Consider the following 17,490-nt stretch of genomic DNA (forward strand, 5'->3'; position numbering starts at 1 on the left):
ATTATATCCCTAAGGCCAACACTACAGACTCAAAAAGGCGGTGTCCTGAGGACATACCCTTTACCACAACCACAGGAACAAGTTTGTGAAGTGGGCCCCAGCATCCCTGAAATGTGGAAAAAGGGCTATCATGGTAGGAAAGGCCAAATGGACACCATTAAATCTGCCATTGCCTAGGAAAATAGTAAACCAAAAGCAGTACCTTATTCCTGGAGGTACTGCAGAGATCAGTGCCACCATCAAAGAACTGAAAGATGCAAGGGTGGTGATTCCTACCACATCCCAATTTAACACACCTATTTGGCCTGTAAAGAAGACAGATGGATCCTGGAGAATGACAGTAGATTACCGTAAACTTAACCAGGTGATGACTCCAATTGCAGCTTCCATTCCAGATGTGATTTCATTGCTGGAGCAAATTAATACTTCTCCTGGTACTTGGTATGCAGCTATTGATCTGGCCAATGCCTTCTTCTCAATAGCAGTCTTGAAGGACTTCCAGAAGCAGTTTGCCTTCACCTGGCAGGGGCAACAACACTTTCACAACTCTCCCCCAGGGGTACATCAACTTTTCCACCCTGTGTCATAATTTAATCCAAAGGGTGCTTGATCATCTGTCTCTTCCACAAAATGTTACACTAGTCAATTATATTGATGACATTATGCTGATTGGACCCACTAAGTAGGATGTATCAAAGACTAGATTCCTTTATTTATTATCCATTATAATCTTATATGGAAATACTTTTAGTGAAAGAAAAAAATCTTTTTTTCCTCCTACTTGGAATTCAAGATGCACATCAAATGGGGTTCATCACCCAACCATCTGTACTGGTTGCAGTTGCTCTTCACCATCCTGTTTTGAACCTTAAAACTTTTATGGAAAAGATCAGGGCATGAAAACTTTATTAAAAGACCAAAATATTTTTTATGAAAGAGCTATTTTAAACTGCTAATCCTTCTTTTTAAAATTTAACTCATAGAATATGCTTGTCTTCAAGAAATGATACCAAATTGGTATGTACACAGACTTTGGAATTTAAAAAGAGTGAAATTTGAAAACCTGTGTCCCTTCTAGTGGCCATGAAAAGTGCTTATTTACGTGTCTTCCCTAGCACTGCTGAAGCAATATGATGTCACTGCAGACACTAAGAAGTCATAGTGTGACTTATATTATCATATTATATTATATTATATTATATTATATTATATTATATTATATTATATTATCTTCTTATATTATCTACGTCCTCATTTTTCCCCCTCTCCATTTCAAAGATACTGGAGGAATGAAATACATGGTAATAGTTAAAGTTTCCAGTATTTTAAAGAACTATAAATGTAATTGATGTAATTCATGTAAGAATGGTGTGGAGATGATCGCTGACCTCCCATGTCTTTACAAGGGGCCAAGTCAATCCAACTCAACTTCACTCAAGGTTGATCCTATGCGTTGGAGGTCAGATATGCCTAACTTTTCTTTTTTGATGCAGTTTATATGCCTAACTTTTCAACCTTCGTTGCCAATTCTTACACCAAACACCTCACACAAGGCATATCTCTCTGCTTCTTTGCTGTGTGTGATAATTCAATGCAATGGACACACAGACCTCATAGCCAATGCTCACAATTCTTGGGTTTACTAGGGAAGTTAGTAGATAACAATTCAGCTTCAGAAATGCTCAGGATACAGTTCTTCTGATCAAGGATACCTCTCTCGTGCATGGCCTCTCAGAAGTCACACTCTGCTGGAAATCTTGTGTATGTTATGGTCAGTCACATCAATTTATGATACTCTACTGAAACTTGGGGTGTCTCAACCCACCTTTTATAATGCTTATTTTGAATGATTTAACTTGAAATTAGTGCTCCATACATTTTAGTTCACATAGAAATATTCACTAAGGAAATTTAAATCTATAATGACAAAAGGACCTCTTAACGAAAGAACACTTAAAACAACCAATTTGCAAAATATAACTTAATTGACCCTTTCTCTTTTAGAGCTCAATAGCTATATAACAAAAATTAACAAAATTAAATTGATACAGCAATTATTTCTTTTGTGTTCGCCATTTCTGTATTAAGAAAGTGTTTGAGGAAAGACAGCATGTAGCTTCCTTTTAGAAAATTCAGAAGTTTGTGGCAGATATGTGAGGATTCATCACAATATTGTAAGCTATTTAAAATCATATTTCTAGTAATATGAAGAGAGAATTTACATACAAAACAATAACTCCAAGAGTAGATAGCTATAAAATGATAGATAGAAAAATTAATTCAAGAAAAAGAAACTGAAATTTGATTATAGACTAGATATTATGCTAATTTGGGGGACTTAGTTCCTGCCTTAATTAAATGATCTAACAGTTCAAAGGAAGGGGCATACAACCAGGGCACCATCACTGTTGCAGGTTTGGATAAAAGAAGACCACTGCAAGGTCCAGTTAGAATCATGTGAAGTCTTTATTGTCAGGCTCCCATGGACCGCAGTGGGAAATGTTCAAATGGCCCTCTTTTCACCAGGCTGCAGTGTCTTCCCTGGCCATGCCTCTTTAATATTATTCAGAGTACAGAAAGCAGAAGTACAGAAAGGTAGAGGACAGATAGGAGGGTAGAGTACAGAAAGCAGAAGACAAAGGAAGTTAACACACATAGATCACTAAGTGGTATTGTCAGAAGTAAAACCAAAGAATGTTTAGGTCAAGTTTCAGGTGCCTTGTGTTCTGATCCCATTCCTGGATTTCTTCTCTAGCTTGCCCTCCTAGAAGGGGAGGGCATGAACACTCTTGTCCCTGAGAGAAAAGCTTACTGCATCTCTTGATAAGGAGAGAGGGGGAATTTACACAAGAATTGCTCTCAGGGCCCTTACCAACCTGCATTCCATTGTGAGGCAGGTGAGAGGGGGTGGGCAAGTTGTCCTTGAGGAAAAGTGTTCTTGTGAACAGTTCTGCTTAAATGTGGTGATTTGAGCTAGTCTATTTCATCACACGGTATGAAAAATACCATACAATTTATAACAGGTAAAGGAGGAAATTGTAAAATAGGGAAAAGGCAGAGAGAGAGAGATTGAGAGAGAGAGAGAGCACTAAAGAACAAAATTGAGGTGGAAATCGATTCCTTTCAAAGGCAGCTCCCATGTTTTCTTCTCTCAGCTAGACACGGAGGAGCTTACCCTCTTTTACTTGAACTTCTCTATCAAGCAAGCACTCCATCTTGTCCTTCTTCACGCCATTGTCCACCCTTATCTCAGATTTAGATACGTTTATAAATGAGCAAGGGATGAGCTAGACATTGTGGAATTCCATACCAGGTAACTTTATCTTATCTACAAGTTGAGCCCAACCTCAACCCTGAGTAGATCCCTCTGAATTTAGAGACAATTTGAAGAATCGATTGAACACAAGGGATGGAAAAAAACAGGATAGCCATGGGATGACCTCAAGGGTATCAAACATAAAGAGACCAAAGGTCATCGAAAGAACAAAAGGCAAGACCAAGGAGGACGCTAGAAGAGACTCTGAAACCTGCTCTTATAGGCCGAGCCGCAAATGGAAGAAATGACTATTTTAAGAGCTGATTCCAAAGGGTAGTTTGAGAAGACAAACTAGAGTGTTATAATGAAATGTGCAAAGACCTGATGTTAGAAAGCCAAAATGGAGGAACACAACTTGGTATTTCTCAAAATAAAAGAACGAAAGAAAAAAAATATCAGCCCTTAAATTGAAACCTTTCAGGATTGTATGGGCAAAATATTGAGAAAAAACAGAATCAAAGGAGAAGGAAGAGCATTCAGGAGTCAGTTATCAAACTTCTTAGCCATAAGCAAACATTTTGATGGAATGAGTCACCAGCCCTAAGATCTCAGGGCCATAATCTTAGAAGATGATTGACTCTAAAAAACATGTTGTTAATCTTGCTTTCTTCAGTAGCTACTAGGGTCTTAAAAGCACGTGCTTTTTACATCTAAAATGTAACTATTGATAGGTCTCTGTATTGAGCGGGAAAAAAAAAAGTTAACCAATCAATCAAACAAACAGATGCATGGACATTACTAGTTTAATTAACTAATGAACCATGTGGAACTCAACCTTGATGATCGTGAAATCAGAACTAGGTAATACCTGAATGCCACTACTGACTTCTGTGAAAGGGATCACGTTAGAAGATCCCGGGCAGAGTGGCTGAAGAATATGGAACATAATTCAATATCATAAAAAAATATCAAGCTCACTGGCTGGGTAGAAATGTGTCGAACCTTGAGGCTATGGATAGTCATAGTCACCATTTAGATCTGGGACTGAACTCCATTCCACAGCTCACTTTTCAGCCAAAGAATAATTCTAGGGAACAACATTACTAGGGAGATATGCATTCTTTGGAATAATTGACCATATGATATTCAAAAGACTGCATTTGTCAAAGTAGAGATTTTAGAAGGAAGGGAGGGTGGAAAAAGAAGTAACGAAAACAGGAAACATCGGGAGGAAGTAGGGCAAGTGATATTTCATGAAATAAAACATGTATGAATTGTTCAAAGCAAGGAAGAAGACGATGGAAGGAATACATAGAATTACTGTACTAAAAAGATTTGACCATTTTCAGAGGTTGCATATAATTAGGAACCAATGGAATTAAAGTAAGTAGTTCAAATTGCACTGGAGACATTGGCAAAAACCAATGGAAGGAATACCAACGGAAATGTTTCAACAAATAGATGCAGTACCAGAGACGGCCACTCTCTATCCCAAGGAATTGAGAAGACAGCTACCTAGCCAACCAAGTGAAAGATATGCATATTCTTGTTCATGGAAAGAAAGGGGATCCAACAGAATATGGAAATTATAGAACAATATCATATCCAAATAAAATTTTGAAGTTGATTAAAAAATTGTTACAGCAGTCTATGAACAGTCCATCAAGTCAGATTCTGAGAAGGATATGGAATAAGGACTATTATTGCTTTTATCAACTAGGTCTTGGGTGAATGCAAAGAATATCAGAAATATGCTTCCATGTGAATTATTTACTATGCAAGGCTTCAATTTTGTGAATCAAAATTACTTATGAATAACCTTATAAAGGGTATGAATTCCAGAATAAGTCATTGCACTTTTACTGAGATGCACATACAAGGGGTACCCTTCCCACCAAAAGAATCCCCCAAAACCAGAATTATTTTTTAAAGTTATGTGTTTAAGTTTTGTTTACTTCACCTCTTCAAAGTGGCCAAATTGCTGTTTTTTCGTGTCCCTCTGCATTTGCAGAAACCAAAAGAAGTCACACAAAGCAAGGTCAGGTGAGTAAGATTCTAGGAGCAAGAGAGGGATGCTGTTGGTTGATTTGTTTTTTACCAAAAACTGGTGCACTGAGATGGTTGCATGAGCAGGTGCACTGTTGGCAAAACCAGTCCCCCGTGTGCCGCAAATCAAGCCGTTTGTTGTCACACATTGTTACTGCAGTCTTTGCAAACCTCTAAATCAAAAGCTTGAACGAACTCCAAATGCACTATGAGTTGACATTTTCATCTGTTTGGGAAGTTGACAGATGGCCAGAACAAAGTTTGTAATCAATTGATATTTCATATTTTTTAAAATGAGAAAACCATTCAGACACTTGAGGTTTCCCCAGAGTGCTGTCCTTGTAACCTACGTAAAACATCACAAGAGTCTCTGCGGCGGTATATAACAGGAAACACAATTTTACAGCCACACACTGTTTTCTTAAATTGGTCATCACACAAAGCAAGGTTCCAGCCAAGCAGCTTTTATGAAAGATGTACTGACCACAGAGAGCTTTCCCAGCAATGCCACTGGGTATACAAATGCAGTGAGTTGCTCAATGCTTTCCTAGCTGTAGGGGGAGGGATGTGTGCTTGGTAGTTACATAATCTGTTGTCAATTAGAGAGGATTAGGAGTTTAGCCTCTCAATCAGGTTGCGGATGATGACCTCATTTGGAGGTGCTAAGGAGATAAATAGCTCACTGAAGGGGGACACACGCTCACTTCCTGCAAGGCATTTCTGTTGACAAGACACATGGCGCTACACTAAAGCTCTGGAGCTGGAGAAGCCACATGGAGACCCTGTCAGCACTGAGATGCTCACACCGCCACTGGATCCACAAGAACTTCCACCCACTGGCCTGTGATCGTCCAGCATTAGGCATCTTTGCATGTGTTTCATGAGTCTGAAGAGGACCTTATAGATTGATATTGGGCATTTGGGTTAATATAGGATTTCTGGACTTGATCTGGACTGAGCTGGGATATTTTCCTCAATATTCAACTGCTCTTGTATATAAAACTCTTTCTTATACATATATGAGTGTCTATGAATTTGCTTCTCTAGTCAATCCAGACTTATACATGTACTATGAAAGCTCCACCCAGCAGTGTTTTCCCTTTTTTGAAGGAAGGGGGTATACCCCTCATAGACCAAGAGGCAGCTCTTTAAATAGAACAAGGGAATACTGCATGGCTTAAAATAAGGAAAGGTTTGTGTCAAGCTAAGTAGTTTTTCATCATATATAATCAGATTGTATGTGAAGCAAATAATCTGAGCATTTAGATTATATGAAGAAGAATTGGCATCAGCATTGGAGGCAGACTTATTAACAACCTGAAATATGCAGATGACACAACCTTGCTTGTTGAAATGAGGACTTGAAGCTCTTGCTGATGAAGATCAAGGACTACAGCTTTCAGTATAGAGTACATCTTAATGTAAGGAAAATCAAAATCTCCATAAGTGCACCAGTAAGCAACATCCTAATAAGTGGACAAAATATTTAAAGTGTCAATACTTTCTTTTTATTAGGATCCACAATCCATGTGATGAAATCAAACAAAAATTGCATTGGGTGGCCAACAAGCGCATAAATACCTGGGCCCAGGTCTGTGCACCCTAGCAGGGGTCTGACCCAACCCAGGGGTGTATATGGTAGCCCACTAAAAAGGTGGGTAAAGGGTAGGGGGTGTGGATAGTAGTGAAACAGGGCACTAACCACCACCCCCCGAAGGGGAGGGTATTGTTCATGTCTCCCCAGGAAAGAGAACAAGGGACCAGACCTCAACCTGGGGTGCCAAGCCTCAAGGGCAATGTACCGGCAGGAAGCAGTGAACTAACAGAAAGGGCTGCGGGGCCAGCTCTATTCCCAGCTATGTCAATCCCATTCCCACAAGAATGCACTTCAGAGTACAGAACTGAAGAAACAGCCCAGGGAGAGTGACATTTTTGCCCAGAGACAGACAGAGAGAGAGAGAGAGAGAGAAACCATAACCTATCACACCAAGTCTCGAGGATGACATTCCTGCTTGGAGCAGCCAATGCACAGAGAGGACTGCAGGGCTGGCCCCACCATGAGATACGATGACACCCCCGCACTGACCCACAGGGCTACAGGGAACAGGACTGAAGACCCAGAGTGAGAACTGTACCTGGTCTGACACCATCCCCCCCCACCCCCCCAACACACACACACACACACACACACACACACACACACACACACACACACACGGACAAAACATGAAGGGAGTGCAGCAGAACACGAGGAGCAAAACAATGAAGTACCCAGGGAATCCTGAAAATAGACCTTGGAATCATTGGGCAGGGCATGGCACTTCACCAGACCAGAGTGGAAAACATTCAGAAGGGTCAGCACATAGACCTGGAACTATTTATACGGTTGGGTTTGTGTGTGTAATTCTTTCTCTTTTTCCTTTTTTTCCCTTTTTTCTCATGTCTATCTATATACATAGGTAGGATAACAGAGTACAAGGAGAAAACAATGGAACTGCCGGCTCTGGGGAGACTTGGGAGAGGAGTTGGTGAGAGAAAGGGAGAAGGGAGCAAACAAACCCAGGGACAAGGGAACAATAAGAGATCTAAAATCGATGGCGAGGAGAGGGTAGAATGTTGGATGGGGTTTGATCAAGTACAATGTAGTTGAGAGAAAGTACTGAGAGTCAAATGAAGGTCGAACGTGATAGTGGGAAAGTAAAAGGAAATAGAGGAAAGAACTAGGAGGCAAAAGACATTTAAAGAGGTATAAATTTAGGCATGCATATATGTAAATACATTAACATAAAATGATAGATATATAGGTCTATGTACATGCATTTAAATGTTAAGCAGTAAGGTGGCAGATGAGCATTGGGCCTCTACTCAAGTACTCTCTCAATGCAAGAGCACTTTGTTCTAACAACCTGGCATTCTGTGATGCTCACCTTCCTGACATGATCCCTGAAGACAAATGGATATATAAGCAAATATGATGAAGAAAGCTGACGGCGGCAGGCTATTAAAGATATAGCATCTGGGGTCTTAAAGGCTTGAAGCTAAACAAGCGGCCATCTAGCAGGAAAGCAACAAACCCCATATGGAAGAAGCACACCAGCCTGTGTGATCAAGACGTGTCAACGGGATAAGCTATAAGACATCAGAAGACCCAAATCAATCAAATATATTGATACAAATGATGGGAGTTGGAGTGGAGACCCAAAGCCCATCTGTAGATAATTGGACATCCACTCACAGCAGGGTCACAAGAAAGGGATGAGACGGCCAGGTTGCAGCACAGCACAGATGGAACACACAACATTCCTCGAGTTCTTTAATGCTTTCCCCTCATTCCCCACTATCATGACCCCAGTTGTACCTTACATATACAGCTAGACTGGAGCATGTACACTGGCATAGATATGAGCTCTTGACACTTGGAATCCAGGACAGACACACCCCTCAGGAATAGCAGTGGGAATGGTGATACCATGAGGGTAGGGGGAAGGCAGGGGGAGAAGGGGAGAAATTGGAAACCCACTACAATGACATATAACTCCCCCTCCCCCGCTCTCCAGGGTGATGAATAACTAACACAGGTGACAGGGGACAATTGGTGGTGTAAGATATGAAAATAATAATAATTTATAATTTATCAGGGGTTCATGAGGATGGGAGGGTAGGGGAGGGAGGAGAAGAAAAAGAGCTGATACCCAGGGCTTAAACAGAAAGAAAATATATTAAAATAGATGATGGCAATGTATGTATAAATGTGCTTGATACAACTGATGTATGAATTGTTATAAGAGCTGTAAGAGCCCCCAATAATAGGATTTATTATTTTAAAAAATCTAAGGAAAGCCATGACTTCATGTAGCATTAAATTTCCTATAAATTATTAAAGAGGTTAACATGCCTTTAATAAATTTTAAAAATGCATTGTGTAAGCTTGTTGCAAAAGATGTCATTAAAAACTAAAGATACCACTTGGAAGACAGACTAAGACATGACTAACCCACGCCATGGTATTTTCATTGGCCTCGTATGCATGTGAAAGCTAGACAATGAATAAGGAAGACTCAAGAAGTACTGCAATGATCCCTTGGAATTCTGGTGCTGCGGAAGAATGATAAGTAGACCCTGGGCTATCCAGAAGAATGAACATGCCTCGGAGCAAGTATAACCAGAATGTCCTTAGAAATGAGGTTCTCACTCAGGATATGGTATCAGGAGGGATCAGTTCCTGGAGAAGAACAATATTCTTATAAAGAAAGGGTCAGAGGAAAAGAAGAAAACCCTCACTGGATGGACTGAGGATGGATGGTGTGTGTAACAATGGGCTCAAACACAGCAATGGTTGGAAGGACGGCACAGGTCTGGGCAGTGTTTGTTCTGTTTTTACCACTTATCGGAACCGACACATCGGCCCTAAGACAACAGTGCATGTATTTTACCCTGAATGTAGTTAACTGGCTGGGCAGTGAAGATGTGGTTGTGATGGTGTTACCTCTTTTGGAAAATGTTGAAGATTTAGAATAAGTGCTCAAGACACTGACCGGAGAAACAAAAATTGATAACAATTATCAATTGGTCAGGTAATGGCTGGTCATTGTATATTCACAGTGTACTTTTAGAGCAATGGGCCAACCTTTAAACTTTCTAAAATAATTTATAGGAAAATTGTACACACTACATGGAAGCATCATATTTAATCCAAGTAATGTGTATGTTTCACCAAAACCCCAAACCAACCCCACTACCAATGAGGTGATTCAGACTCAGATTGGCAACAAATTCTAGTATACTTTTAAGTCCCAGAATTTTGTATACTTTGGAGAATGATTTGGATGGTTCTGATATCATCATTTATACATGAAATTTCAAATGGATTATTTCGTGCTTGCCCCAGAACGTTTTAAAGAGCTGTGTGAGGGTTTCATTGGCAAAATAGTAATACTGCCTGTGTATTTCAAAGTAGTAATCTATGGTCTTGTTATAAAAATTTTAGAGAAATCTTTTGAATCAGGTCTTCTTTTTTATCTTCTTTCCTCTGTATTCTACTTAGTCCCTCTCTCACAAACTCATAGTACAGTAGGAGGAAAAAAAATCCCAAAATATGTGCCTAAGGAATGATAGACAAAGGAACTATTTAGCCAACCCAAACTTTTGCTTTGTAATAGAGACGTGAATGTTCCAGCACCACTTAAAAATATTTCCTGTCCCTTTGCTACTTGTAGCATCAGTACCATTGTGAAATGATTAAATCAATTTATAGGAAAAAAGAACTATACTTAGGGTAGCGTTGGGTCACACGTGTTGAAGTGAAGGAACTGCATGCAGAATCTTTTGCTAAAATATGCGGTTAATCAGACTTTAATTCATGTATGTGTGAATGGATATAATGATTGGACTTTCCCACAGTTTGTGGGAAAAAACCCATTATCTTTTAATTTAATTGTTTCCTGATTATTTTTGAAGCACTCAGCACACAGAATTTTGTCATGGTGATGCAATGATACCTAGAATTCAAACATTATATTGCTCCTATTTTGAGCATTTAATAAAGACCTTTTCTGTGCTCATCTTAGAGTTTTCTGGATAGTTGAGTATGAGAGTAAATAAGAATGTACTTTGAATAACTGGCTTCTATTTCTATACATTCACACATATATTTAGAAGATTGATATCTAATTATTGTTTTTGTGTGTCTCCATTTTATGTTTAATTTTAAGTGTGAAGACATTATTTTCTCTTTTTTTGTTAGCATTAAGATTCCTATGACTTTACAGGAATAAAATAAACCCAATAGGGAGAAATCTTTTCTATGAGCAGATGGTTCTTGATATATCAAAGTTTTGCCATTTGTTTTAGTGCTTAAAATAAACATTATTTATAAGACCACTTACATTTTGATGTTACTTAATGAGGAATATGCATCATTGATTTGACTAGCTTAAGAGGTCATTTAGAACTTGCCCGTTAACAAGCTGTAATCTGCTGAGCACACAATGACTTTGTTTAAAATTATCTATTCAGAGCTGATCAATGACAATAATTGTTTTATCCCAATCACTTCTGAAAGTTGCTAATGACTTTGAAGGGCATAAATACAAGCCTTTTTGGTAGCAGGAGGACCAGTAACCCATTCACCTTGAAATTAAGAAGAAATATTACTATCAAATTTTGCATTGCCTTTTGAAAGTTCCCTTTTTCCTATTTAATTAAAAGTTTATTCATTAGTACTGAAATACCAACTGAAAACTTAGACAATATTCAAGATGTCATTTGTTTCTATAGCCAAAATTAAGTAGGATCATAGCCATTTTGTATCTTATTATATCATTGAGTATTCCATTGAACTTCTTTCCTATGATATATGGAAATGGTATCTTTAATATTAAAGGCCAGACTCACACACACATATTTTATAGACTATACGCTTAAGATGTTGTCGTGAAAAGAACATGGACTTTGGAAGAAGATAGAGCTGGGTGTATTATCTGACTCGAACTTGCTCTCTCATTGGCTTGTAACCTTGAGCAAAGGAACCTGTTTCTTCTTCCTGCGTGAGTTGGAGTGCATTCCCTCTTCCTCATGCTGGTGTGAGGATAAAAGCAGCTAGCACAATACCTGAGTTCAATGACTTCTACATCCTACCCTTCATGGATGGCAGCTTCTTCACCCACTCAAATGCCCAATGTCCTCTAGGCCTTTGCTTTTTTAACCCAAGCTCTAACAAAGTGATTTACAGAGTGGATGATTATACTTTAAAGCCTATGAGTTCTAGCTTGCTACTCTTATTAAATTATTTTACTTTTTAATATCCCATTGTGAATAAAAAAGTATGTCTTGGGAAGGAATGTTAGCCTGCTTTGGGGTGGATATGTAGGGCCTCAGGAAGTTCTGTGAGAACACATCATTTGTATCCTTGCTGGGTGTGTGGTTGGTACTCTTTCTACTTGTAGCCGGCTGAATTTGGATTTTGGAAAGAGAAGAAACCCATCTCATTTGTGCTCCCCTGTCTATCCCCCACACTCTGTTTTAAATTCAGGGGGCTCTCCTTATATCAGCACAGATTATTTAGCCTGTTTCAATCCTTTGACACTTCAAACCTCTCGCTGGAATAACCACTCTCTTCTTCTCAGTACCCTAGCATGCATCATTGATATTTTCTAACATCTTTAATCTTATTTTATTTAGAATCTCATGATATTTTCTTGTGATCGGTAGTCACACCCTTGCCAGTATTTGATATCCTAATATTTCCCCATGCTTCCCGAGCCACTCTTCTCCCTGATGGATCTCCTATCAGGAAATGTATTGACAAGTGTTCTCTTCCCTAATAACATCATTACTGTATATGCAGTAAAATTATGCTGGAACATTAAAAGCAATCCAAGTGCTATGTGATCTTAGGCAATTATTTAACCTCTCTTGCATCAATTTCCTCTTCTATCAAATGAGGCTAATAATAACCCCTCCTCCGAATGATGCTGCAATGATTAAATTAGATAAGCCATGAAAATACTCACTTATTTGCATGTATAATTTATATATGTATACATATTCAAATTCATTATTCTTTTTCATTAGAAAAATGGTCTCTATGGATTCTTCCTTTTTTTTTTTTTTTGTCAGCCAGAATGGGATTTGGGTCACATTAGAGAGGAGAAGGATAGTTTCTAAACTGAGTGTGTAATTTTGGAAGTTTAAGCTTCTCTTCAATAATTGATTTGAAAATAAGATCACTTTAAAAGTACTCTGGAAGATATGTTGTATAAATGTGTTACATTAGTTTGCTCTACTGGCTTGATTTCATTTCCCGGAATTACTCTCTCTGCTTTAATTGCTTTTATAATGTGGTTTACATGATTTCTGCAATTATTTTAGTTATTCTCCTAGTGGGAAATTAACTGACACACTCTTCAAAAGTTATCGTTTAATCTCAGGTTTTAAAATGTCTCTCAAATAGCCATATTTTAAAACCGGGGAACATTAAAGATCAGAATTCAGGTAAAATTACTTTGTTGTTCATTCTTTATTGATCTTTATAACAATTTCCAACTCTCTTTCTCTCTTAGTTAATAAGGCTTATTAGATATTAGAGATAAAACTCAGGAACCAAGGTCACGTCTCCTTATAGTATGCCCCCCCCCATTCAAATAAACATATTTTGAGAAGTTCAGCTTTCAAAACTGCAGTAAAACAGAAGGACTTTATATGCTTATAGAGAATTACTCAAGTTATGAGTGAGCTTCACAAAGCTCATGGGAAATTGGAAGCAAAAGAGAGTTAAATTGGTGCTTGAACATTTTGAAGTCCCTGGTAGGGGACCCTTCCATAAATATGTGCAATCGGTTGGGATGAATTTTCGGGGAGCATGTGAATTTTGGTGCAGGACTGAAGTAATATTCCTCGGTTTGTGCTTCCTCTTCTATTCCTAGAATGATGTTCAACTGTTTGGGATTCCATTTGCCACAAAGTTAAAGTTTCTGCGTTGTTCTTATGGTTTTGAGACTCTATCATAAATTTAGTTGCATTAGAAAAAGTAGTTAGCATTTAAGGAGGCTGACTAATTCTGATGATTCTGGAGGCTTTTATAAGACATCCAGAAAGCCATTTAAGTTTATTCTACAGATCCCAATGCTCCTTTCATATGAACAACCTCAGCGATGATATATTCTGGGAAAAAATCTAACTATTTGAACCTTAATATTATAATAGAATATAAAAAGAGTCAATTTCAGTAGAAATTATGTTCATATGTTCATTGAAAATTACACTTCCCTTTTGTTCTCAGTTCTTTATTGTATTGATTAAGAGAATGGAATCTCTATGAACTTTAATTTGATACTGGATCCATTATCATTAGCTGTATGATTGGGGGGAAATTGATATAAACACTCATTTTAGCAGTTTTATCATCCTTAACTATGGTAATAAAAATATATATCCCATATGTCTGTCCTAAACATTAAATGAATAAATATAAGCAAACCCCTAAGAATAGTACCTGGTATATAATAAGACCTCAAGAAATGATATTAGGTATTATTGTTGTTGTTAAAGAAGTATTAAAATGTCATAATTAGATACATGATAGTATTTTGTTTAAAGATTTTGAAACCCCTGAATTTTAAACAGCCCTTTCAACAATTTTTGAAAATTTTATGGAGACAAAGAGTACAATCTTTTAACTAATTCTAACCTAAAAACCAAACTTACTAACATTGTGTCTATTCCGACTTATAATGACCATACAGAACAGGGTGGAATGGTCCCTGTATGTTTTTGAGCCTCTAACTTTATGGAGGAGAAAAGCCCTATCTTTCTCCCAGGGAGCAACTGGTGGTTTTGAACTGCTGACCTTATGGTTAGCAGCCCAACGATTAGACTAGGGCTCTTAGCAAATAGATTATTAAAAAAATAATTTGTATACAAAAAGGACTCAAAAAACAAAGGTAAAATTTAAGCAAACAAACCCAAACTACCAACTCACTGCCACTGAGTTGTTGCTGACTTAAAGCAACTCCAAAGGATAGAGTAGAATTGCCCCCTGTAGGTTTCTGAGACAGTAAATCTACTGGAGGAGAAAGCCTCATCTTTCTCCCACTGGTAAATCTGAACTGCTGACTTCATAATAAACAACCCAACAAGTAACCACTCAGGAGGACAATTAGTTGGAGCTATAAAGCAACATTTTTTTAGTTAATGGTGTTTGATTTATTTTTGTCCAAAACCATTTTATTGGGAGCTAATACAGATCTCATATCATTCCATGGTTCAATCACATCAAGCAGGATTGTGCAATTGCTACATCAATCAGTCTCTTCCTTCTTGAACTCCTTGACATCAGCACCCTTTTACCACCCTCCCCACCACTGTGCTCCTCAGAAAACCTTATTTTACTTGCTGTCCTTATAGGTTTGTCAATCCTGTGTTTCATATACTGAAAAACATGTAACAATAATTCAAGAGGGACACCCCCAATATCAAAATACATCTGGGATAAGCCCCAATTGGCACAAACAAAATATACAGAAAATGTTGAAAACCCGATCAGGAACTAAATGTATCAGAGGGGGGCAGGGAGTAGGGGAGACCAACTAACAAGGTTTTCTTCGCCTTTCAGGTCAAGTTTATTATTTTGATCTTCTGTAATCATCTCTTCAATGCATTTTGTTTGGTAACGGTTTCTTCCCATCCTTCCATTATGGATAGAGGGATATCACTGGAGACCGAGTTCCTGTGCAGATCTCACAAATGTATTTTGGGCTCCAATTGTCTTCAGAGCCTTCTGCAAACCAGATTTTCACAATTTAGGCTCTGTTCCTATTCCCTCCTTCGTTTTTGGATTATGTGATATATAATCCATTGGTCACTGCTCCTGGTGTGCTTCTTCCATGTAAACTTAGCTGACATCCCACTTAGATGTCTTCTTGTTTGGAAACAAGCTTTTAGGACCCCAGATGCTATTTTATATGATAGCCAGGCACCATCTAATTCCTTCACCACACTTTGCTACAGCAGCTATATCTTCTGTGTTCCCTTCCTGAGCATGAGTATTGATCAGAGTCATGAAGTAAGAACTAATTGTTCTTAAATTGGAGCTAGGATTTTATGCAAACCCCAAACCCATTCCTGGATCTTAGTTTATTATCTACTTTTGTCTCCCTTTCAAAAGCTCCTTGTTAATTTATAGTAGAGAGTCTTAGTGATCATATCTCCTCATAAAGTAACATTCTATCTCCCAATATCAGAGTTCAGTATTTTATAAAATGTTTTATAAAATATTTTGTAAAATACTTGTAAACATCTTAATGCAAATGGCAATTTGTTTTTATCTTTGTCTATTTTATAATAGATCTATGGATAAGACCAACATTTGAAATAATTATACTATTAGTGGAAAAGCAAAAGAGACTTTGATATGACTTATATAATCTTGATTTTTGAAGATATAATAATAATGTTTCCACCAAAATATTGAATGGATTGTTTTATCTTTCTATTTACATCAATAGATTCAGAGACGATGGCGAGGCTATAGGATTCGGAAATATTGTTTTAATTACTATTACTTGAAGGAATATTTGAGAGCTGTTTCCGAAGCCAATGATGCAATCAGGTGAGTAGTCCATGAGTGAACATTTCAGAAAGATCAGTCAACTAATGTTAAGCCTTACCATACTTAGAAAGACTTCCTAAAATTCGGTATATAATGCTAGTTATCTTAAAAATGATCACAATTTTATTGCTTTACTTTTGTCTGCAAATTAGTCGACATGTCTATGTGGCAGGCCTATCTTTGTCTTATCCAAAATAGTTTAGTTCCAGTAATGTCCTTATGTGGTGAAATTTATATGTAAAGTTTTTCCATAAATGGAACCTCGATTGTTTTGAGCCTCAGTTATATTTTCAGAAACATGTTCAATAGCAAGAACTATTGAGAGGGAAAAATAATTTGACATAGATTGAAAGGGGCTGCTTTGCTGTTAGATTTTTGTTTAATTTAAAAACACAAAGTAAGACAGCCCTTCAGGCTACTGAATGTTGTCTTTGTCTTTATGCAAATTAACAGTATTGCTGGCTCTTCAGTTAGCTTTCCAAAGTTCAGTCTACCTTAGAATTAGGGTGTTTTTCTTTCTTGTGACATTTTCCTATTCTATTACGATATGTGACCACTGCCAAGCAGTCATTTCCATGAGATGGAAATAGTAATTAATAAGAAGAATCTCTGCAGGCACACTTGGCTGTTAAGCCAGAGGTTGGCCGTTCAGTTCTACCTTGTAGCTGGGAGGGAGAAAAGACTTGATCACCAGCTAGCTCCTAAGATTGCAGTGCAGAAAACCTCCTGGGGAAATTCTACTATGTCACATGTGTTCTTTATGAGTAAACACTGATTTCAAGACATCTAGAAACCATATTACTAAAATCCTTTCAAAAAACATTTCCATACCTTTCACCCCTAACATTTTACACACTATGAATAATTGTCCATACATTGTCCATAAATTGTTAAAATATAAACTTTTCCCAAAATCCTCAAGTGACGACATAAATATCTAAACATTAATTTCCCGAATCCCTCACATGACTATAAAGCACATCTAGGTTTGGAAATTAAGTATAGCTAAGATGTTAAGGTGGTTTCTTGGCGGGGTGGGGGTACAGGAAAGCTTTCAGTGGAAGTTAGTCAGTGGGAGAAG

At 37.8% G+C, this 17,490-nt stretch overlaps 1 protein-coding gene across 2 annotated transcripts in view; it reads left to right on the forward strand.

Annotated features, from left to right (window-relative positions):
- Positions 1-17,490, forward strand: part of SPATA17 (spermatogenesis associated 17) — a 282,434-nt gene that overhangs the window by 54,697 nt on the left and 210,247 nt on the right. For both annotated transcript variants that reach the window (XM_075530400.1, XM_075530408.1), the window contains one exon: positions 16,306-16,409. In XM_075530400.1, the coding sequence (XP_075386515.1) occupies positions 16,306-16,409 (104 nt within the window). The remainder of the gene's footprint in view (positions 1-16,305; positions 16,410-17,490) is intronic.

The sequence above is a fragment of the Tenrec ecaudatus genome, chromosome 1, assembly GCF_050624435.1.
Source record: "Tenrec ecaudatus isolate mTenEca1 chromosome 1, mTenEca1.hap1, whole genome shotgun sequence".
In the NCBI taxonomy this organism is placed as follows: Eukaryota; Metazoa; Chordata; class Mammalia; order Afrosoricida; family Tenrecidae; genus Tenrec; species Tenrec ecaudatus.